Source organism: Bubalus kerabau, chromosome 16 (genome assembly GCF_029407905.1).
Source record: "Bubalus kerabau isolate K-KA32 ecotype Philippines breed swamp buffalo chromosome 16, PCC_UOA_SB_1v2, whole genome shotgun sequence".
NCBI classification, from domain to species: domain Eukaryota; kingdom Metazoa; phylum Chordata; class Mammalia; order Artiodactyla; family Bovidae; genus Bubalus; species Bubalus kerabau.
Window position 1 is genome coordinate 73,993,571 of NC_073639.1, and position 23,409 is coordinate 74,016,979.

The 23,409-nt window shown below is 52.3% G+C and overlaps 1 protein-coding gene across 2 annotated transcripts in view; it reads left to right on the forward strand.

The window, feature by feature from the left end:
* The window catches only part of LIMK2 (LIM domain kinase 2), a 54,549-nt gene that overhangs the window by 18,470 nt on the left and 12,670 nt on the right, over window positions 1-23,409 (forward strand). The window contains exons 1-2 of one of the 2 annotated variants that reach the window (XM_055549555.1): window positions 14,096-14,471; window positions 22,793-22,928. In XM_055549555.1, coding sequence (XP_055405530.1) covers window positions 14,419-14,471; window positions 22,793-22,928 — 189 coding nt within the window. In that variant the 5' untranslated portion in view covers window positions 14,096-14,418. Of the gene's footprint in view, window positions 1-14,095; window positions 14,472-22,792; window positions 22,929-23,409 lie in introns of those variants that run through there. The other variant, XM_055549554.1, reaches the window with a different exon arrangement.

Here is a 23,409-nt window from a genome sequence, read left to right on the forward strand (position 1 = left end):
CTTTCTCTTTCGAGAAGTGTTTGCTAAAGGCAGAGCTCTGGAAAAGAGATGCCGCAGATAGAAAGCTGTCATCACTTCGTCAAGCTGCAGACCATTTCCTCTAAATTTGTGACTCCAGGAAAAGCTGGTGAAGAAATCACAGACGTAGCCACCGACTGTGCTGTAATGGGCTGGCTGACGACAGAGGGTTTTCTGCGGTGCTGAGAGCACCCACACCCCTATCCACACAAGCACAGTAGCTTGATAATTAGAGTAACAGGTACCATTTATCGAGTGCTCACTCTGCACCAGACACTGTCCTAAGCACTTCACGTACATTATCTCATTTAATTTCCACAGCACCCTAATAATGGTGGTGCTGGTCTTACCTATTTTACAAATATAGGGAAGTGGAGCTTACTTGCCCACAGTCACAGAGCTAGTAGCTGGCATAGCTGGGATCTGAATCGAGGTGCCCTGCCTCCTCGCTTACCAGAGTCTTTGCATTCCTGACTGGGGCGGTCATTTAACCTCCCTGAGGCTAGATTTCCTCTTCTGTAAAGGCAAGGTGAAAAGAGACCACTGGTGGTATCAGCTAACTTTGAAGGGCCTCTGTTCAAAGGCTTGGAGAACTCGAGTGTCAACAGAAAGTGCCGTTAAACGGCTCCAGGCGTGGGAGTCTGTGGAGCATCCCTGCCCCCTGCTGTTGGTGCTTCTGCCACTCAAGCCCTTGATGCCCATTGACCCGTTTGTCCAGTTTGTGTCTAAGGAAACTGTCAGCAGCAGGGCGTTAAGGCGGGTGGTCAGGGGCCTGCGGCCTGCCGCACCGGGAAGGGAAAGGGCAAACACCTGGGCCGCCTTCTGCCCCCACAGGGGACTCCATCGTGGACAAGGTGGGACTGCTGATATGCAGCAGAGCTGTGCGCCTTAGTCTTGCTCTGTTCTCTGGAAAGAGAAAACTAAGATCCCATAGAAGATCTGCAGCAGCTATTGGGGCAGAGATGGAGAGGGGTTGTGGGGAGCCAGGGATGGACAACTGATATTTACTAAGCATTGTATTGGGAGTTTCACTTAGATTATCTGATTGAATCGGTTTCACTTAGCTTGTCTTACAGTGATCCTGCAACCCCATTTTGTCCTAAAACAGAAAGGGCCAGAAAGGATAGGTAACTTGCTCAGGGTCACACAGAGCTGACATTTGAATTCAGGTCTCTCTGGCTTGGGGTGGGGGTGGTGGGGGAGGTTCTTTCCACTGTGACTTCCACAAAGGAACAATAGACCTGGATTTGAGCTTTAACTGAGCCAGGCCAGCTGTGTAACTGTGGACCAGGTCCTTAGCTACGATGAGCCTCCTTTTCTTATCTCTAAGACGTGGTAAAAGTTACCCACCTCATGAAGTCCCTGTGAGCATCACAGACGTAGCGGATCAGAGAGCACTGAGAGTGTTAGGATGGGGCAACGCAGGGTCAGCAGCTGCAGGGGCAACTCTGGTCCTTAGTTAGCCAATCTGACTTCACTTAGAGCATCATCTACTGTATTAAAGCACGCAGTTGGCTGCTGTTGGGGATACAGATTTGACTTCTTGGCCTGGTCTCCTAGCTTGGAGCATTCTTAACAGTGAGCTCTAGTCTGTCTTCCACTGTGTCTCTCCCCTGGAACGTTCCCTTGTTGGTGGTCCAGAGGATAGCCCCACCAGTCTGTCTGCCAGCCACTTTTCAGTCCATCTTGTCTGGCCTCCTGAGCTGCGCTGGAGGTGGTAATGTGAACCAGAGTTCGCAGTCAGGCTGCTTGAGTTTCCATCCCAGCGCCTCTTGAGTCGCCACCTTCATCTTGCTTTGCCACAGTTTCCTCCTCTATAAAGGAGTGACTTGGTTCCATCTCAAAAGGTCATTCTTTGTGCAGACTAAATTTGACTGTGTACTCAGAGCACTCAGCACTGCCTGGCTGTAATCAGGACTTAATAGGTGTTAGCGTTGACTGTTGGTGTCTCAGTCACTCTGGAAGCAGCCCCTCCCCTTGGCTTCCCCGAGTTTCCCCGATCTCTGTGGTCGTTGTGGCTTGTTCACCCCTCTCTACCCAGCTCTGAAATGCTGCCGCCCCTCCGGGTACTCTATTTCCTCCCTGGGCAGCCTCACCCACCCCCACGGCTCCTCTCGTCCTGCACACAATGGTGACCTATACTCCACACACTGATGAACCCAGTACCAGTCCAGACCTTTCCACTGAGTTCTAGACTAGCTGTCCTTCTGTCGACCTCACATGTCCCTTTGGATGTCTTGTTGACATCTCAGACCCCGCTGGACCTTCAGTCTTCCCCCCAAACTGACTTCTTTTCCATTGTTACCTGTCCCGTTGAATGGTGCCACCATCCGCCCACTGCCCAAGCCACAGCCCAGGTGTCCTTCACCTCTTGTCATCTGCATATCCAAGCCTGCTGGTTTTATTAATATCTCTTTAAATAGTAATATAATGGCTTTGAATGCCTCCACTTCTTTCCATTGCTCCTATCACCACTGTGTTCTGGGTTACCACCATCCCTCACCTGATGACCACAGTAGACATCTAACTGTCCATAGTCACTCTGCACCCCTAGTCCATTCTCCACAGAGAAGCCAGAGTAGGTGATCTGTTGGGGGGGGGGGGGAGGGGGACCAGTGTGACCACATCACATTCTGTCATCTCTCTGCCTTATACACTTCAGCAACTTTCTAGTGTTCTTAGATCAAGGCCACAGTCCTTTTGGGTGCCTGTAGAGCCCCCTGTGACCTGGCCTCGCCCCACAGCCTCTGTTTTCCTCTGCTTCAGCCTTGCTGCTCCTCACAAGTCCAAAACTTGCTCTTTTTTCTTCTGAAGGGACTTTGTTCCTGTTGTTCACTCTGCCTGAAATGCCTCCTCACCCTCTTTTGGTCTAATTAACACCTGCTCATCCTTCAGATCTCTACCTGGATGAGGAATGGATGTCTCAGGGAAGTCACTGCAGAATAGGTCATGGCCCCTGTTTCACAGACCTTTCCCTTTGAAGCCTTTTCTGTGGGTTTAAGCTCGCATTTATTCACTTGATCATCTCCTTAATGACATCCTCAGATCTGTACTCTGCTAGTATAACTTGGTTGGGGACCACAGGGCTTTTTACCTGTCATGTGTCACCACTGAGCTCATGTTGGCATGGGAGGGATAGTTGTTGAATGAATTGCCAGGAGGCGGCCAAGAGATGTGAAGTAAGTGAGGCCTTTCCTTGCCCTTCCTTCCCCACATCCTTCCCTCAGCAGCCTCTGTGGCTGCAGTTACTGTAAACGGCAGTGAGTGAGTGGTTCTGAATGTTGGGTTACTTGGGACAGCTGCCTGTACCTGTTGAGGTGAGAAGTTAAAGACTTGTCTTCTACTCCCAAAGGAGCCCGAGAGGCTGGCCCAGGAGTCCCCCTGTCCAGCAGCAGGTCTTGACCTGTCCTTCTGTGTAGGTACAGTCCAGACAGGAGTAAGCCCTGGAGAGAGAAGGGGCTCAGCTACTGTGGCCCAAATTGGTTATGAACTGCCCTGAAATCTGCCAAATCCCAATTCTAGTTGTAAGTTTTAAATTTTATTTGTTTTTTAAACTTTTAGAAATCTTTGAAAGATGGCATTAGCTAAAGATGACCATTGAGTATAAGGTGGGGGGGGAAAGTATCTTTTACTTTTGGGTGATTTATGGTGGGGAGAGTGTGGATTTGGGCACTTCCCCAAGAACTTGGAGATGAAGTTTTTCCTGTGGGGATTAGACTGGTTGGGTCCGTGTGGGATGGGAGCAGTCTTGTGTGGTAGTTAAGAAAGACTCTAGAACCAGATTGCGTGGAGGCAAATCCTGGCCCTGGCATCTACTAGCTGTGCACCTTGAGCAGGTTACCCACCCTCTCTGTGCTTTATTTCTTCATCTGTGAAATGGAGAAAGTTGCCTACTGCCTGCTTCCTGGTATTATTGTGGGGGCGAGTGAGTGAAGCTGTGTGTGGCCCTGGTGGGGCCAGGGCTGGCAGAGCAAGCACTTGTCACTGTTATCTGCTTGTTGGCAGCTGCCAGGGAGCCCTGAGTCTCCCAGGGCTGAATCAGTATGTAAATTGGTGACACGTGCTCCTTAGAAGAAAAGCTATGACCAACCTAGACAGCATATTAAAAAGCAGAGACGTGACTTTGCCAACAAAGGTCCATCTAGTTAAAGCTATGGTTTTTCCAGTAGTCATGTATGGATGTGAGAGTTGGACTATAAAGAAAGCTGTGCGCCGAAGAATTGATGCTTTGGAACTGTGGTGTTGGAGAAGACTCTTGAGAGTCCCTTGGACTGCAAGGAAATCCAACCAGTCCATCCTAAAGGAGATCAGTCCTGGGTGTGCATTGGAAGGACTGATGTGGAAGCTGAAACTCCAGTACTTTGGCCACCTGATGCGAAGAGCTGACTCATTGGAAAAGACCCTGATGCTGGGAAAGATGAGGGCAGGAGGAGAAGAGGATGACAGAGGATGAGATGGCTGGACGGCATCATCGACTCGGTGGACATGAGTTTGAGTAGGCTCCAGGAGTTGCTGATGGACAGGGAGGCCTGGCGTGCTGCAGTCCATGGGGTCGCAAATGTCGGACACATCTGATGACTGAACTGAACATACTTAAAGAAGTAATGATTTTTTTTTTCAATTAAAATTATTTTAAAAACTAGTGGAAGTCTTCCCTGGTGGCTCAGTGGTAAATAATCCACCTGCCAATGCAGAAGACATGGATTTGACCCCTGGTCCAGGAAGATCCCACATGGCACAGAACAGCTCAGCCTATGCACCACAACTGTTGAATCTGTGCTTTAGAGCCCGTGAGCTGCAACTGCTGAGGCCTGTGCTCCCCAGTGCCTGTGCTCCACAGGAGAGGTCACTGTGGTGAGAAACCCTTGCACCACCACTAGAGAGTAGCCTCGACTCTCTAACGAGAGAAAAGCCTGCACAGCAACAAAGACCTAACACAGCCAAAATAAGTGATTTTTAAAGAAAAGAAAAGTCAGTAGAAGAATGTCCAGCAGTGAAACAGAAAGTGAAAAGTCAGGCAAAGCTAACAGTATGTCCACATAGAGATACCGAATCTGGGTTTAGTCACCAGAAGGGCCGTCTTCGTTGCAGGCAGGGCTGGTTTGGTTAACACTCACAACTCCCAGAATGACATTTCTCTCCATGACTCTTCATTTCCCTTTATCTTAGGTTCATGCTCACATTGCAGCTTTCTGATGCCTAATTCAGCTTCCTGGGTTCTTTTTTTTTTGGCCTCATGGCATGTGGAATACTAGTTCCCCGACCAGGAATCGAACCCTCACCCTTGCAGTGAAAGTGCTGTATCTTACCCTGGGGCCATGAGGGAAGTCCCTAAACTGACTTTTAAAAAAATAAATGAAAGGACTGCCTTGCTGGAGACCTGGCCTGAGGATAAAGCTGTGCTCTGCTGTTAGTGAACACTAGCCGGCCAGCAGGCCTCAGTGGACGTACACACAGCCAGCTGTGGACTTGAGACAAATGCCAGTAGTGGGAGAGGAACTGGCCGCTCAGGACCGGCACTCCCTTTGTATTTCAGTCTTCCTGTTCTTTTGGTTGAGAGTCTCTGCTTGCTTAATGCCTCTGATGACTCCTCTTGCCCGTGGGCGACCTGGCTCATGGTGGTCTGCCCTGCCCTCCCTCACCATCCCAGCCTCCCGCTGCTCGCTTGCTCACATGTGCCCAGTGCTGCGGCAGACGGGCCTTCCTCTGTTCCGCCTCAGTGCTTTTGCACATGTTGTTCCTTCAGCTGGAATGCCTCTTGTCTGCCTGGCGATCAGCCTGTTAGATGCGGCCAGTCCCTCATGGAGGGGCCTCCCCACATGCACCTGCTCTCCTCCCCACCAATCAGAGGAGACTCTTTCTCCTTCTCTTATTCTCCGTGTATAACCTCAGGCGTGGCTCCGTCAGTATTTGTTTACATGTCTAGCATCACTCCCCAAGTATGAAATTCTCTTAGTCTGGAGCTGCATCCAGTTCATCTTTGTATCCCAGAGCTCGGCAGAGTGCCAAGAACACAGCGGGCACTTGGGGTTTGTCAGGTGAACCATGTTTTTGTCCAATGACCAACTTTCTGTTTCGACTCTTGGATGAAGCCCGCCCAGTACACGTCATCACCATCTCTTCGCTCTGCAGTGTTCTCCCAGGCGAGATCGCTTCTTCTGACATGGGGGCATGGAATAAGACCTCCATCTGTAAATGTCATTCTACAGTCTGGAGCCAACAGTGCCGCAGCCTTGAGGGATGGCATGCTTTCTGCACAGCCCAGCCCATGGTGCTAGAACCTCTCCTCCCTTGGGCAGTGCTGGAAGAGTGCTAACAAGCTCTCTTTCCACCCTCCTCCCCGTGACCAGGAAAAACCTCCCAGTACTTCAGGCCGGATTATCTGAGTGGTTTTCTACGCGTCAGTCACCTTCTGGTCCTGCCTTACCCGGTAGTGATCCTGGTTAGATTAGGGGGAGCCCACCCTGCTCCCATCAGTAGCACTGACTCTTGCAGCAGCACCGGCTGTTTTTGGTTTTTTAAATATTTATTTATTTGACTGAGCCAGGTCTTAGTTGGGGCATGTGGGCTCTTTAATTGCAGCATGTGGGATCTAGTGCCCTAACCAGGGATCAAACCTGGGCCCCCCTGCCGAGCTCTGGGATACAAAGATGAACTGGATGCAGCTCCAGACTGAGAGAATTTCTTAGTCACTGGACCACCAGGGAAGTCCCTGTTTTTGTTTTTGTCAGCCCTTGTGCTTTGCTTTGTTAACTTGTTTCAGTTCCAGAGGTGGCCTTTTCATGAGATGACCCTGTATTCTGGAGTCACCTTTCCCCACTGTACCTTGAGCAGCAACACTGCATTGTCACTGAGGACAAGAGAGAGGCAGCTACTGTGGGTTCCAGATGCGTAAGAACAGCACCAGGAGCGGGGCGTCCCCAGTGAGCCAAGGCTTCACAGGATGTCAGCCACCAAACCTTTCTTTACTCGAGCTGCATCCAGAATATGCAGATGAACAGACTGCCTGTAGCCGTTTCCTCCTTCGTAGCAGGGGATGCTAGTGATCTGTCCTGCCTGCCTCTCGGATTTTGTGTGAGGATAGGATGGAATTAAGGGGGAGAGCGCACAGAGAGAGGAAAGCTGTGCTTTCAGCCTCCAGTCTGCATCAGAAACACTGGGGCTTACGCAGAATGCAGTTCTTGGGCTCACTCTCAGCAGTTCTTACTACATCGGCCTGGAGTGGGCTCAGGAAGCTTGATTTTTAACAAGCTGCCCAGGGGCGTCTCTTGCTGCTGTTCTTTTAACCACGGTTTCAGAAACACCACTATAAATCAAAGAATAAGTATAAAATAGTTATTCAAGGCAACTTTAGTGCCTTGGACCTGGAATCCAAAGTCTTGGATTAAATCCCAGCTCTGCCCATTCCTAAACCTGTGACCTTGAATGACCTTCTCTTTGAGCTTCAGTTCTTCATAAGTACAAAGGAGATGATACTCTTGGACCTGGAATCCAAAGTCTTGGGTTAAATCCCAGCTCTCCCTATTCTCAGACCTGTGACCTTGAATGACCTTCTCTTTGAATTTCAGTATTTTGCCTGTAAAATGGAACTGTTACACCCCAACCTCACAGGGTTATGAGAATTAAAATGTTATGTGAGCAAGCCCACCTCAGCAAAGGGCTCATGGAATTTGGTCAGTGTTTTACAGAAAGGGAGCCAAGTGTCCACTACTTCTGGAACGTGGTGTCGTGTTAACAAACACAGGGTGAAAGACAGTCCTTGGCACCGAGCTTAATCAGATGGCACAGAAATCCGAATAGAGCCTTAGATATAGGGTCCAGCCCCTCGAAACTCGGAAGGGAGGATGGAAAGCCCAAGGGATACAAGGGTACCCAGTCATGTGAAATGTGTTTAGTTTAGATGGAAAAATTATTCCTCAATACACTGAAGAAAGAAAGGCGGGGGTGGGGGGACCTTATGGGTGTAGGAACAAAACCGCTGTTAGTAACTTTTGAGAAACTGTGCAGAATGGGGTAATCCCCCCGGGGGGAATTGCTTGTTACTGTATAGTTGTTAATATGTGCTGTGTATCAGGCATTGGGGATCTAATCATGAATAAGAATGGAGGTGGCTAACTGGCCTGGTTTTCAAAAAGGAAGAAGAATAGAGATCCTGGAAAAAGTACTCATTACTTTTTTGGCTTGACTCCTTCACAGAGTCCTGATGGGACTTTGTGGACGAATTCCAGTGGGGTTCCGTGGAATTTTGCAGATGATGGAATAGGTGGGCAGTGAACACTTAGGACAGGGGCTCCAGCAGCCGTGGATCCGTCGTGACTCATTAGACCTGACTTTATATTCTCACTGGGTCCTCGTGAATTCTACAAGGCATTGGATAAAATCTTTTGTGATATCCTAACAGTGCGAATGTGGGCAGGAAATCTGGAGAAATCAGAGGCAGAAGTTCAGGGTACCCAGCACTTTGGGGCCCTGTGTTGTTGCAGAGGCCGGATTCCTGAATACCTCACTTGGGCTCCTGTTGAGGAAAGGCCTTAGGACTGGAGGTTGGCAGACCCGGCTTTTAATCTCAGCCCTGAGCTTCCCACAGTAACTTGGATGGGTTGCTAACATCTCTGGGTTTCCCTTGCCTTGTCTGTGCTGTACATACTCCTTTCTAGGTTGTTGCAGGGACTGACCTGGCTGAGGAGCTTGAAAGCTCTCTGTAAATGGAAAACACTTTATAAACCTTAGTTTTCATCACCAGTCTAGAAGTTGCTCATAACAGGGTTCCTGAACCATTTACTAGGCATCTCTGAACATCAGGTGTGGACCTCACATATTCGATCTGGAGGTAGGTAGATACAGGCTCTGAGTCCCTCTTATGTGATGTGCTTGAGGATGCATCAGGGAATCCCCTTCCCGAGAAGATATGAGTGCTCTGTGGGAGGTGGGCCTGGAAAAGGGAGGAGATAGCTGCCAGCTGCGGGTGGAGGAGGCTTCAGAAGGAGCTAAGGGAACAAGGGCTTGGGGACTGACTACCCAGGGAGAGCCTGCGTGGCCGGGTGAGGAAGTGGAGGGGAGGAGGTGGCCAGAGCCGTGACCCCAGGAGCGAAGCTGTGGAGACAGCCTGGGGATCCCCAGTGCAGGGCGCCCAGGCAGGCTTAGCTTTGGACAGGAGCACTAGGAAAAATGTGTGAGGTGTTTGCTCTAAACCGTGGGACTTCTTTTTGGTTTTGTCCATTTATCATTTTAAAAACCAGCACTTAGGAGCTTCCCTAGTGGTCCAGTGGTTAAGAATTCGCCTTGTAATGCAGGGGACACTGGTTCCATCCCTGGTCTGGGAAGATCGTACATGCCACATGGCAACTAAACCTGCGCACCACAGTTAGTGAGCGCACGAGCCCTAGAGCACATGCTCTGCAACAAGAGAAGCTGCCACAATGAGAAGGCGGCGCACACAACCAGAGGGTAGTCCTGCTAGCGACAACTAGAGAAACCTGTGAGCAGCAGCAAGGACCCAGCACAGCCAAAAAAGCTGCACTTAGGGATTTCCCTGGTGGCCCGGTGGCTAAGACTGTTCTCTCCCAATGCAGGGGGCCCGGGTTTGATCCCTAGTGAGGGAACTAGAGGCCTCATGCTGCAAGTAAGACCTGGAGCAGACAAAAAAAAAAAAAAAAAAATATATATATATATATATATATATATATATATATATGGCACTTAAGTGTAAGGAAAAAAAATGTAAGCAGTATCAAAAAGGTAGAAAATGAATGCTGTTTCATCTGTGCTGTTTGTTTCACTACCCTAAAGAGGAAACCAATTAGCCATGCGGTAGAATCCAGCAGGATGGCTAAGGACTATGTATGCAGACTTTTGAAACAATGGGATCACTCTGCACATTCTCTCCGATGCCTAGATTTTTCATATAACCCCTCATCCAGGACAGTTTCTGTTTCAGGACCTAAGGTCTCCCTCATTATTTTTAACAGCTGCATAGTATTCTGTCGCATGGATGTGCAGTTGGATTTAGCCCAGTCCTGCTGATAGACACATGGATTGTTCCTCATCTTTTAGTATTAAACCATGCTGTGAACACGTGTCTCGGCACATTTGTAGGAATATTTCTCTGGGCAAGATTTCTAGCAGTAGAATTGCTGGGACTCTCCTTCCTGAGGGCTGACTGCTGCTGTAGTGTGGAAAATGAGCTGGAGTAGAAGGAGAGCAGAGGCAGGAAGAACGGCCAGCAGATGGGCTGACGCTGCTCCCTGGCTAAGGTCCCTGAGTACCCGTCCCTGGTCAGAGTCCTCCCGGCCAGTAGAGGGCCCCACAGGGACAGAGTTCCCCAGGCGTCAGGCTGTCTGACCAGAGCTGCCTCTGAGAAGAGGCTGGGGTGATTCATTCATTCATAGTGTTCACTTGGGGCCGCCGGCCTGAGGGCTGTCCCCTCCAGCCTCTCACCAGCCACCTTGAAGCCCCACTCCTCAGCTGATTCCGAGGAGTCGGTCAGCTGGGCTCCCTGCCAGGTTTCCAGCTTGTGAAACGTGCAAAAGATTACTGCCTCTCCTGCCATCTTCCCCCGCCGTCACCGCCAGTCGAGGGTTCCCGGCACTGCCTCTGGCAGCTGCCGCGTCTTGTGCCAGCTGCTCTGGTACCTAGAAGAGTGGCTTCCCACCCAGAACCAATATCCAGGGGCAGGGCGTAGAAATACAGCCTCCACTGGGACCTTTCAGCTCCCATTCTGAGGGGTTCGGGCCCTTCGAAGTTGGCCCCGAGGAGCCACACACTTGGGTCTGAGCCGCCAGCGGCTTCTCACATCTGGTGGTCCCCCATCTTTCGTGGTTTCTCTGGAGGTCTGGATTTATGGGGGTCAAGCAGACTCTACCTGGGAGGGGCCTGGGAGGTGGCTGCACCTCTTCCTGGGGGAGGTCCTCACATTAGTTCCCCACACGCCCACCCACCCACCGAGTCCTTTGTGAGGGAGCAGGGGGATGGAGAGAGCCTGCAGCCTCGCTCGCATTCCTAGACACCGACTCACTGCGCCCGCCGCCGCTGGAACAGCAGAGCTGTGTGAAATGTCAAGAGGAGTTATGCTCATGGGCTCCCTGGCCCTGTCTCGCTGTGGCTTGCATTTTCTTCCACCCGCACTCTGTTCATCAGATGGAAATCGGAAGGTGCAATTAGAAGATAATTTGCTAGTTCCAGACTTAATTTGGGGCCCCCTCCTTGCCTGATTGAATTACAGGGGAACATAATAGATTTTTGGTGAGAAGTAGTTGGCTGGAAGGAAAGAGCTCCCCGCTCTCCAGCTGGGCGGGCCTTTCAGTATCCCGCGTGCCGTCCCCCCTCCGCTCTGTTGCGGCTCCCCCCTCTGGTTCTTGTGTGGCCCCCAGGACGGAATACTGATCCTCCCAGGGTCAGCTCAAGAGGTCTAAACTCAAATTGAGACCCAGGGAAACAGGGAGCCCTCTGCATAGTGCTGAAAAACGTGGAAGCTGGCAGTTTTTTAGAGACATCACTGAGACCGAGACAGAGGCAGCAACTTGCTGAAGGCCACAGAGTGAGCCTGTAGCGGTAGTAACAATGGTCTTAATGATATTAGCAGCTAACATTTATCAACCCTTAATGTGTTCCAGACTGCGTGCCAAGGGCTTACGTGCAGGGCCTTGTCGCATTCAAACCCAGACAGTCTGGCTGCAGTCCCAGGCCAGGCTCCAGCATAGCAACGGTAGAGCCCAGGATTGACAGCCCAGGTTCGAATCCTCGCTCCACCTCTCACACGTGCAGCTGGTTGACCTCAGGCATGGGGTTTATACTCTGTACCTCGGTTCCTTCCACCGTAGAAAGGGGGGAGTCACAGGACTGTCAGCTGGCGTGGTTTAAGTTCATTCATGTGTGTAAGGTGCTGCGTGCAGGCTTGGGGCAGGGCGCGTGCTGGTCCAGTGCTCACTGCCCGCCGGCCGCCTCGGGGGCTGGAGCGTGGGGCCCGTGTGGCAGGACACAGACGTGGCTGCCGTCCGCAGGAATGCAGGAAGTGGTCTTCACTATTAGAGGCCAGGTACAGTGTGGTTGAGGGAGCTGCCTGTGAGGCAGAAGCCAGCAGACTAGCCCACTGCCTCTTTTTGTACAACCTTTTGATTTTCACACTTTTTATCTTTTTTTTTTTTTCCAAAAAATATATTTATTTATTTATTTGACTGCCTTGGGTCTTCTTGCAGCATGTGAGCTTTCTCTAGTTGTGGTTGCTCTGCGACATGTGGGTTCCTAGTCCCCTGGCCAGGGAGCAAACCCATGTCCTTGGTGTTGGAAGGCAGATTCTTAACCACTGGACCACCAGGGCAGTCCCTTCACATTCTTAAACAGAGGAAAGCAAAAGAATATTTTGTGGCATGTGAAAACAGCACAAAATTCACGCTTCCATATCCATAAGTAAAGCATTATTGGAATATAGCAACATCCATCCGTTTGTGTTATATATATAGGCCACTGTCGTGCTGCAGTGACACAATCCGTATTCAGTTTAGGCCTGCAAAGCCTGAAATGTTTGCTCTCTGGCCCTTTACAGAAAAAGTGTCCCAACCCCGGCTCTTACTGGATTTGAAACCCAGCTCTCTCACTCAGCAGCTGTTTGTCTTCAGGCTAGTGACACAACACTTAGGAACCTCAGTTTCATCATCTGTTAAACGGGGGTGATAACATCTACCCCATGTATTGGCCATTTAAGTATGACAGATAAGTGATAATGCAGGGCCTGGAACATCCTAAGTGCTCCATAAGTGGTAGCTTATAACAGGGTGCAGACACCCTGTCTTATCACTTGCGTCCTTATCCCTGTGCCCCATCAGTAGAGGAATGGGAAGAGGCCCCCCCAGCTCCCAGCCTCCACCTTCGCCACGGGCTTTCCTGTCTCTGGGACAGGGTGACTTGCATGGAGAGGAGCATGTGTCGGGTGGGAGAAAGCAGGCATCGCTCCCTCAAGTCCAACAGTGGGGTCTGGACGTGCCCCTGTCTTCCTCAGGCAGAGGGTAAGGGACTCTCTCGATGGTGGGCCCTGGTTTAGCCAGTCCCCTCTCCAGACACCTGGCTCATCGTCCCCACAGGCACCCTGGGCCTTGCCCTCCATCGTGCCCTGGTTTTCAGTGTGAGAAGCCTGGTTACCGTGGACACCGGGGAAGAAGCACCACTGCCTGCTGAGGCCGAAGGGTGGCATTCCGGGAATGAATGAATGAATGAATGAATGAGAGGGCACAAGTGACCTGGACTCCAGTCCCTGTGCTCCTCCTGTGTGCAGAAAGGTTTTGCGGGAGATGTTTTACCTTGAAGAGGCAGAATGAAGCTCGGCGGCTGAGATCTCCAGCTCTAAAGTCACATGAGCCTGCATTTAAATACCAGCCCTGCCGCCTAGTTATTTGACCATGGGTAAGTGACTTAATCTCTCTGTACCTCGTTTCCCTTGTTTCCACCGAGGAGATAGCCCCCATGTCAGAGAAATAAGACAGTATCACATGGCGCTTGTCACAGGAGAAATGGCAGGCAACATAGCGCTCTGGGCCTTGTTTCCTCATCCGCGGTGCAGCTCTGCCCACAAGTGGAGTGCCCAGGCCAGACAGAGGGAAGGAATGAATGGGGACCCTCGTGCCAGTACCTAGTAGATGCCAGCCGGAGCCGAGAGCCCAGAGGGCAGCTCCCTGGCCCTGGGTCTCTGGACCGGCCTCTGGGGCCGGAGGGGCCCCCCCCTTTAGGGGGTGTGGCTTGGCCTGGAGCTGGTCTCCTGGGCTTTTCTTCATTTCCGAGCAGAGTTCCCATCCTTTGGGCAGCTCTTCAGGCCGGGGACACTTGGGGCAGCTGTGCCCACCCCGTCTCCTGCCCTGCCCTTCCCCAGGCTCAGGGATGGACACCCAGCCAGTCCTGGTTATTGTCTGCGGCGCCAGCCTGCAGCCTCCCTCCCGCTCGGCTCCACCCCTTGCCTGCAAGGTCTGTTTCCTAATAGCTGCTCCAACCACACACCTCGTTCCGCGCGGAGCCCCTCCCCTTCCTCCCTCCCTCCCCCGGCAGGGGTGGGGCTGCCGAGGAAGGCTAACTTGACAGCAGCGCCTCTTTCTTGGCGAGTCACCGGCCCCTGCCTGAGAATGCCTGAGTGCGTGTAGCCTCTGCAGAGAGGTGCTTCTCCTGAGTCCCGAGGGGCCGCCCAGCCTCGGAGAACCGGGGAGCAGCGTCCCAGCCATGAGCTCCTGCGGGACTTCGCTGGGGGGCAAGGGGCTCAGAGCGCTCACGCCCCTCCGGCCGCCCCGGAGGGAGAGGTGAGCTGGGCAGCCAGCGCTGCCAGAGCCCCAGGCCTGTCATGGTGGCCGCCCGCAGGCCGGAGGCCCTCCCCGACGGGTTTGCAGCTGAGCTTGTGTCTTGTGTGTCTGGCGTGGGAAGAAGATGGGGAGTTACTTGTCCGTCCAGGCTTACTTCACCTCCAGAGACCCCTTCCGGTGAGTCGCGCTTCCCATCTCCTCTTTGGGCCCCGGTCCTGAGGGGAGGGCCAAGGCCGCCCCACTCTGCCTCTTGGGTTTTTCTTGTCCTCCCATCGCGCGTCTGTCAGGCACAAGCCAGTGGGAGCTGCTTCCCCACGGAACCAGGTCCCCCCACCCCAGGTGCTGGGAACAGGGAGGGGAGGGGCGGTCGGGCCGCAGCCGCCCGGAGCTTGGCCTCCCGGGGCTTCCCAGACGCACCTGGACGAGCCTCCGAGAGGTGCAAGGTGCTGCCGAGCTGGCCTGCTCACGGTGCTACTTCATCCTGGGGGAGCGCAGGAGGGGCTGTTCTTTCCAGCTCTCCACGTCTCACCTGTGGGCTGTGCCGCCTGCCCGGGGATTTGTCCCAACAAGCAGGATGGGCAGGTTTTGCCAAACAGCGTGGAAGCCGGCGAGGCTGGGTGTGGGCAGCCCAGTACACTGTAAGCTCTCTCATTACACACGTTTGTTCTCTTAATAGCAGGCACCTTGGCCTCTGGCCTCTAAGGGCTCCTGCATTCCCTGTGAGTAGTATTGCCTGGCAAAGACCTGGGCACGTGAGACCTGGGGCAGCCGGCTTTGGAGGGTCCCAAGCTGGGGGGCCAGCCCCCATGCCTGCCAGGTCCCCAGGCCCAAGCTTCTGCGGGGCTTCTCACGGGGAGATGTGGAAACTTCCGGTCTACCTCCGACCTGCCTTTCTCTGCTGTCTGCCCCACCCCACCTCCCTACAGAAACTCCCCAGGGGGTTCTGGCCTCTGGGTCCCTCCTGGCTGGAGCCATTCCTGGCTGGGGTGGAGCTTGTTTTCATTCTTTGGGAGCAGCCTGTTCTGAGGTCTGCCTCCCCCTCACCAGTGGTCCTGGTCAGCTTCTCCCTCTGGCGTCCCCAGCCCAGCTCCTTGCCCAGATCGCGCCGCGGGGATCAGTCGGGTGGCCGTGCCCTGGGCAGAAAAGCAGAGCACCACGTGGCTTCTCAGAATCACCGGACCCTGGTCGAGTGGTGGGAAACCCCAGGGTCTGAGGGGGCGGGATAAAACTGGTCCTCGGGGCTGCCTCTTCCAGACATCCTGCCCGGCACTTCATCCTGCAGTCTCTTGACAACCTCAAGACCTTTGGTGTCCCCATTTTACAGATGTGGTAGCTGCTTTCAACAGTTAACTTGCGGGGTCTCTCTGGCCAGCCTCGTCCGTCTCCATCGGTTTGTTTTCTCATCCTCGGGAGGCTGCATCTCCCCCTGCGTGTATCTCCCCAGGACCGTTCTCAGGTTTGCTTTCCTCGCAGAGGAAAGAGGGAGCAGCAAGCAGGGAAAGGCTTCCCCATAGTTTTCCTGGCACATGGCGGGGACAGCAGAGATCCTCCTCTGCAGGGCCTTTGGGGATGGGGATTGATCTTGAGTTGTACCATGTGGAACCAAGATGCCAAGTGTTTGAAGCAGCCACTAGTTTAAGCCAGGGCCTCATTAATCCCTCTTACTCTTAATCCTGGATCGGCAGCCTGGGGGTGGGGTGGCTCCCTTAGAAGCCAGGAATGTGTGCCCCTTTTAATCTCTGGGGGCACAACACAGCCTCTCAGGAGCTCAAGCAGATAATGGGCAGTCAGCGTGGACCTGTGAGGACCCGGCCACTGCGCCACCCAGGTCTGCCTGTGCTTTGTCTTGCTCTGCCCCAGCCCCTCCGGGCAACCTGACGGCCCTCCCCGCAACTCTGTTTGCCCAGCTGGAGTCAGGGGGGACTGACTGGCGGGCCACAGCCGCTCTCCCCTCCCCCCAGATGGGAGGCCACATTCCTGAAGCCACTTCTGAAGAGCTAGCTGAGCATGGGGCTCTGTGCCCCGCCTCCCCACCCAGGGACCACCCAGACCCTCTCCTCTCCCAGGTAGCAGTCCAGCCAGTCACCAGTGTCACTGCCTGGTCAGAAAGCCGCTTCTGCCCTCACCCCCTCCTTTATTGCAGGATGTCCTCAAGGGCTGCCCTCTGACCAGGTGCCTGACCCCACGCTGGGCCTCGGTTTCCTCCCCTGCGGAGCATAGGGACTGGATTTCCTGGGCTCCTCGACACGACCCTTGCCAGATTCTGTGGAAGAAATTAAGTCCTTGACCCCAGGCCTTGAGCACACAGTTCTGGGTCTGCAGCTTCAAGGAGAGTGACGCAACCAGATTCCATGGGGACATGATCAGGCGTGACAGCTCGCCGGGGAGGGAAGTGGGAGCCGAGGATGAAGAATGCGATTTCTGTGCCCCAGGCACCCCTGCCCGCCAGGCAGGCAGGCATCGTCCCCTTCTGCCTGTGCACCAGGGTTGGGGGCTGAGACGTAGTCATGAGCGTCCTCGCGAGTAAGAAAACCCCTCCAGTCGGAATTTACAGAAGAGGAAAATTAAGGAGGGACTTGAGTCTGACATCATTAAAGGATTTTTCTTTTTACAGCTTTCCCCTTAATGCCTGACGTTGATTTAGTGAGTTTGGTTTACACATTGTCTCTTGAAGAAAACAAGTGCATCTTTGTATTCTAAAGCAACCCTTGTTCAAAGGGAGAAACTATTCTTAACCCTGCCCACCTTCACAGTCATATTTGGCAGCTGCCTTAGGTCCCCTGGGACTCTCTCTCCTCTGAAAAATGAAGGACTCAGATCAGGTGAATGGTTCCCAGCTCTGCAACCCACGTGGCTCCTCAGACACACAAGCCCTCTTCCATTAGCTGCAGCACCACGGCACAGATGACTTGAAACCACAGGCTTTCTGGCTTCTGGTTGGAACTGAGTCAGCGCACTCTGGCAACACTTATTTCTTGCTGATCAGAAGCTCATTATGTGTTTGGTTAATTTTTTCAAACAGGATAACAACCTATTTATTCCATAGTAATTACAGCTTAATTGACAGCCTGTTTCAGTCTGCAGGGTCTACTGGAAGGAGGGGTGATAGGGGGTCTGCGGTGGTAGAAGGCTGAGCTCTGATGGACCAGAGTCTCTGGGCCCCTGCTCTATTCTGCCCCCCACCCCTTCGGGCCCAGAGGAGGTGTGGCGACCCCAGTCGTGACACTCAGGCCAGAGCAGAGAGATCTGCCAGGTGCCCCGTGCACCCCAGTCAGTGCTCAGAGGCAGGGGCTGGAAGAAGCTTCTCCCACTCTGCTTTCTGCTCAGTCAGAGGCTAAGGACAAGCATCCGGCCAGGCCCTCAAGCAGCGCGCTGGAGGGCTTGTTCTTTAACCTGTGTAAATCCGCGGCAACAATGGCTGTTCTGGCGCTCTCACCACCAAAGGTGGAAAATTTACCTGTAAACATTTGGTCTGAAGAATTTTCATGTGACTGAGGGCGGGGCCTCTGTCTTATCTCACTTGGCTTCTCTCAGCACCTTGCTTGTTCCATCTTGCACACCCTCCATGAACAGTAACTGTTTCCTAATTGGTCAGAATTGATTATAATCAATTGATTTTTAACTGGCTAGGTAGATAATTCATTTGGGGACCTTCCCTGTTTCCAGAAATCTGTTTCGTTCTGGGCCAAGAAACAGGTCCCTCTTGCTTGGGCCTGGGAGAGGGACGGGCCTGTCTCCTTTCACCCTGGGTGTTCTCCAATCGGAGAGGGAGGCGGGGAGATGAGCACTTCCTGGGCCCCCGCTCTGGGCCAGGCTCTCGCTGGGCGTCTGTACGTGGTTTAATTCTCATCATCACCAGTGTGCGAATGAGGACACTGAGGCCTGGATCATGAAGTAACTGGCTTCAGGTGACTCAGATGGTGAGTGGCAAAGATGGAATGTGGACCCAGGTCTTAAGAGAAGTTATTTATGAAACTTTAAGTTTGATTATTATTTTTTAACCAGTATGTTCCCTGCTGACTCTAAAGGCTTTAGCTTGGATCTGAGCTGCCCACTGAACTGACCATCAGGGTTTGGTCCACTCTAGCTGCCCAGGCTCTCCATAGTGCTCGGGGAAAGTTCTGGAGGTTGTTAAAGCCTGTGGCTGGAGAGTCTCTGCTCCATTCACTGCTCTGGAGAGTGTGTTGGCTGATGCCTTGGCCCTGGGGTCTGGCTCCACCGCCAGGCCCACCACCTCCAAGCTCGATGCCCTGGGCCTGTAGCCAGGGCACATGCTAATTTTCACTTGAAACTTCGGAAAGTTGAAGGCTAGAAAAGGCTTTGGGGAGAAGGTATTGTGGCCATGGCCCCTGAGGAACAAGGTGGAATTCTCCTGAGTCACACCTTACATTCCCAGAGTGCGTTTTGGACCCTTTTAATAGGGGCAGAGTCTGCTGGGGACCAGCCTGCCATGGACTCAGTGGAGGAGGAGAGTCATTGTGCACTTAACGTTGGGTCCTTGGGCTTCAGGAGAAGCACCAGCAGGTGTTGACACGCAAAGGGACGCGTGCTCTCAGGGCTCCAGCCTCTGTGTCTTCACAGATGAGAGCCCCACGGCCCAGCTTAGTGGACGTGCTGCACCATGAAGCGGAGGCACACGTTGGTGCAGATTCCGGCTTCGTCATGTGTGTTCCGGGCGACTTCGCAGAAGTGACTTGACTCTGCTTTTTAGTCTCCTAGTCTGTGAAACAGGGCTAATCCTATCACCCTGCGGGGTTCGGTCAGGATTAGAGCTCATGAAAGTTAGGTGTCTCATGGAGTATGGTTACATTCTCGAAACAAGTCACCGTGGCTGCTGTGAACATTTAAGTGAATCTGCCGCAGCAGTGTCCCTGGAGGCCCAGAACCACTTGTGTCCTGTGTAAAGCAGCCTGGGGACCCGCAGCCCGTCCTCCTGTCAGACGTTCAGCTTCCTGTTCTTCAGAGACGCCTGTGGTGGCCGGCCCTGGCTGAGCAGCCGGCTGTGCCCCGCAGAGGCATTCCTTGACCCAAATATGTGCGTGGTGGTGTCACACTCCGGCCAGGTCTTCTTCCCAGGAGGCCAGCACGTCTGGCTCCTGCATGCCTGCACTTGCCCCTCTCCCTGGCCCCTTCCCAGTCCTGGCCTGGGCTACTTGCAACAGACAAAGGCAGGATATTGGCAGTGGAGAGGAGGACGCGTTTGGTGCTCCCGTGCCCTGCAGCGCACATACCATGGCAGGGGTGTAACAGGGCCCCAGCCAGTGGTTGGTGCAGGTTCGTCTGCAGCAGCTCTCCTCCACCTCAGACAGGAGAGGGGCGGGCGGGGCCCGGTGACCGGGAGCTGCGAAACCTCAGTGCTCCCCCACCTGGACCGCTGGTGCTCGCCACGCCCACAGTGTTCACTCTGGAAATGTTTGCTGAGGGCTTACTCCGAAGGCCCTTTGCATGGTGCTGAGTCTTGCAGGGGTGAGTGGGACGCTGTTCCTCTCCTCAGTGAAGGAAGAAGGCAGGTACCCAGATGCCTTACATCAGAAGGTGGGAGCATGAAGGAAGGCCCTGCCCCTGCTGCCGGCCCCCGTGCCGGGCACGTCACCACCGTCCAGAACTGAGTTCTGTCCTCACTGCCTACCTGAAAATAGGTGATGTTGCCACTTCAGAAATGAGGAGCCGAGCAGCTGGCCTGAGATCACCTGGGGGGCGGGGTGTGGGGAGGTACGTGGTGCTGAGATTGGAGCCTTGGATCATCCAGGGGAAAGTCTAATCCCCTCAGTTTACGGGTTGGGGGACTGAGCCCAGAGAGGGAGAGGGGCTTGTCCAGAGACATGTGGTTCCTAAGAACCTGAACCTGGTGTCTCCTCCCAGCTCAGAGCTCATGTAAAAGTGTGCCTTTTATGCTGAGAGGAGCTGGAGTTGCGTGCCCCAAACGGGGTCTTCCCCTCCACCTCATGTAACTCATGGTCTGCACTGAGCCGTCCTGGGCACTGCACATCCATACTCGTCTACCTGAAATTTAGCAGCCAGAGGACAAATGAGATACGCTAAGGGTGGGTGGCTGATGGCGGATGCCCCATCTCGGCCTCTCGCCCTGCACTGTTAATCAAGTTTTGTTTAGATTTTCTCTTCCTCAACCCATTATAAGCTCTTGGAAGTGGAGGAGGGGACCCTGTATGATCTATCTTTTCTATCTGCAGTGCTTACCAAGTTACTCTAAGAACACACTTGCTTTGCCCTTCACAGTTTGCAGGAGACTTTGCTCTTTATTAACTTACTTGTTCATAGTGGCTCTTTGTAGTAGATGCTATGGGTCACGTTTTGTCCATGAGAAAAAGCTAGTAAGAGAAGTTGTCCAAAAACCACCCAGCTAATGGCAGTAAGTGGCCAATAACATCAGTTTCCATTATCATCATCACTCAATAGCAGTGGACGCTACAGCATTCTTAAAGTGCTAGGCCTTTTATATAAGCTGTCTTATTTTAAAAAATATTTTTGGCCCTGCCACACAGCTTGTGGGACCCTAGTTCCCCGAGCAGAGATCAAACCCTTGCCCTCTACAGTGGAAGCACAGAGCCCCAGCCACTGGACCACCAGGGAAGTCCCAAACTGTCTGTACTTTAGCATGTATTATTTTATTTTCACAGTAGTCTATATTACAGATAAGGAAGCTGGGTCAGAGAAGTGAAATAACTTGCCCAAGATGACATAACTAGTAAGCGGCAGGTCAGGATTCAAACCAAGAACAGTTCCACCCTGCCTCTCAGAAAGCAAGGAGAGTGTGGGTGCCGCGAGGCCTCGACGACAAGAACAGAGTCTGCTAATTAGGAAGAGGGAGGTGGGACAGGCTCACCCAGCCGAGGGGCTCTTAGCTCTGAGTGCCAGGGTCAGACGTGAGGATGATCGCATGTGTCGACATGACCCCAGAACACCCCCAGCCTGACCGAGTGTGGAGCTTCACAGCCCAGTGACTGGAGGAGAAAGGAGCTCTGAGGCTCACACGCACGTGTTACATGGTGCTGATGGAGTTTTTCTTCCCCTCATTATTTTATTTTGAAAAATTTCAGATATATAGAAGAGTTGAAAGACCAGTTGAAAAAACACTCATATATCCTTCATCTAAGATTCATCACTTGTTAAGTTTAAGCCACTTCATATGTCTGTATACACACATACACAGAGTTTTATTTTTTACTTATTTACAAGTAATTGCAAGTAAAAGGAAATCAGTCCTGGGTGTTCGCTGGAAGGACTGATACTGAAGCTGAAACTCCAATACTTTGGCCACCTGATGCGAAGAGCTGACTCATTGGAAAAGACCCTGATGCTGGGAAAGATTGAGGGCAGGAGAAGAAGGGGACGACAGAGGGTGAGATGGCTGGATGGCATCACCGACTCAATGGACATGAGTTTGGGTAAACTCCAGGAGTTGGTGATGGACAGGGAGGCCTGGAGTGCTGCGGTTCACGGGGTCACAAAGAGTCAGACACGACTGAGTGACTGAACTGAACTGACTCTCCTTATTACTTTACTATTTTTCTTCTATAAATTCTTCTGTATAGGCAAAGTATCATTATCACATCTAAAAAATTAACAGTAATTTTGCATTATAATCTAATGTATAGGCGAAATTCAGATTTCCTCAGTTCCAAAAATGTCACTCTTGTCTGTTTTCATTTTCAATCCAGAATCGAATCCAGGGTTTAGGTGTTGCATTTGGGGGTTTCTGTGTCTCTGGGCTTTTCTAATCCCTGTGCCTTAACTTTTTAAAACAGAAAAGACCAGTTGTCTTATAGAATGACCTCCCCTTTCTGGATTTGCCTGATTGTTTCTATACACTTAATCTGTTTTTCTCAAGGATGCTCATAGGTAATGCTGTTGGAGATGGGTAGGTTCTGAAGAGTGGAGGTCACTGAGCTTCTTTGGTTCATTGAGGTATCATTCTTGACCAGAAGTTCTTAACTGGCGCATGAATGGGCTTCAGTCCTATGACATGTACCCCATACCTAAATTATATGCACATTTTCCTCATATGTGTATTTTTTTGGGAGAGGCTTCTTACTCAGTCGCTAAGTCATGTCCGGCTCTTTGCAACCCCATGGAGTGCAGCACACCAGGCTTCCCTGCCTTCCACTATCTCCCAGAGTTTGTTCATTGAGTCAGTGATGCCATCCAACCATCTCATCCTCTCTGTCATCCCCTTCTCCTCCTGCCCTCAATCTTCCCCAGTATGAAAGTCTTTTCCAGTGAGTCGGCTCTTTGCATCAGGTGGCCAAAGTATTGGAGCTTCAACTTCAGGATGAGTCCTTCAAGTGAATATTCAGGGTTGATTTCCTTTAGGATTGACCGGTTTGATCTCTTTGTAGTCCAAGGGACTCTGAAGAGTCTTCTCCAGCATCACAATTCAAAAGCCAAGAGGTTTCTTGACTCTTATTAAATTATCAAATTTCTCCAAGAGCTTCAAGACCCAGAAAGGTTTAGGTTTCTGTTCTTGCCTTGCTTTTCAGGTGTTCTGAATGCCAGGATTCCCTCACCAACTGGTACTACGAGAAGGATGGGAAGCTGTACTGCCACAAGGACTACTGGGGGAAGTTTGGGGAGTTCTGCCACGGATGCTCTCTGCTGATGACGGGGCCCGTCATGGTGAGTGCATCCCTCCATCTCTGCCCCCTCCGTCGTCAGAGTTCACTGGCAGTGCCTCCGGTTCCCTGTGGCCATTCACCTTCTGTCTTCCCGTCAGCCGAGGCCTCTCCCTTTATTTATTCAGTCACTTAACAGATGATTTTTAGGACCTATTAAGTGCCAGATATGATCCGTCTCTCAGAGACTTAACAGTCCATGTTGGGAGGGCTGGGCAGGCAAGGAGGGGAGACGGTGAGATGGGATGGGGCCCTAAAGGGGAGCATGAGCCTCCCTCCTGGGGCTAATGACTTCTGGGGGCCTGTGCCCATGGCTGAGACCGAGAGTTTTTTTCTTACAGTCTCAGAAATGACAGGGAGGGACTTCCCTGCTGGTCCAGTGGTTAGGACTCCTCGCTTTCACTGCCAAGGACCTGGTTTCAGTCCCTAGTTGGAGAACTAAGATTCTGCAGGTCACATGGTGTTGACAAACAGAAAGAAAGAAA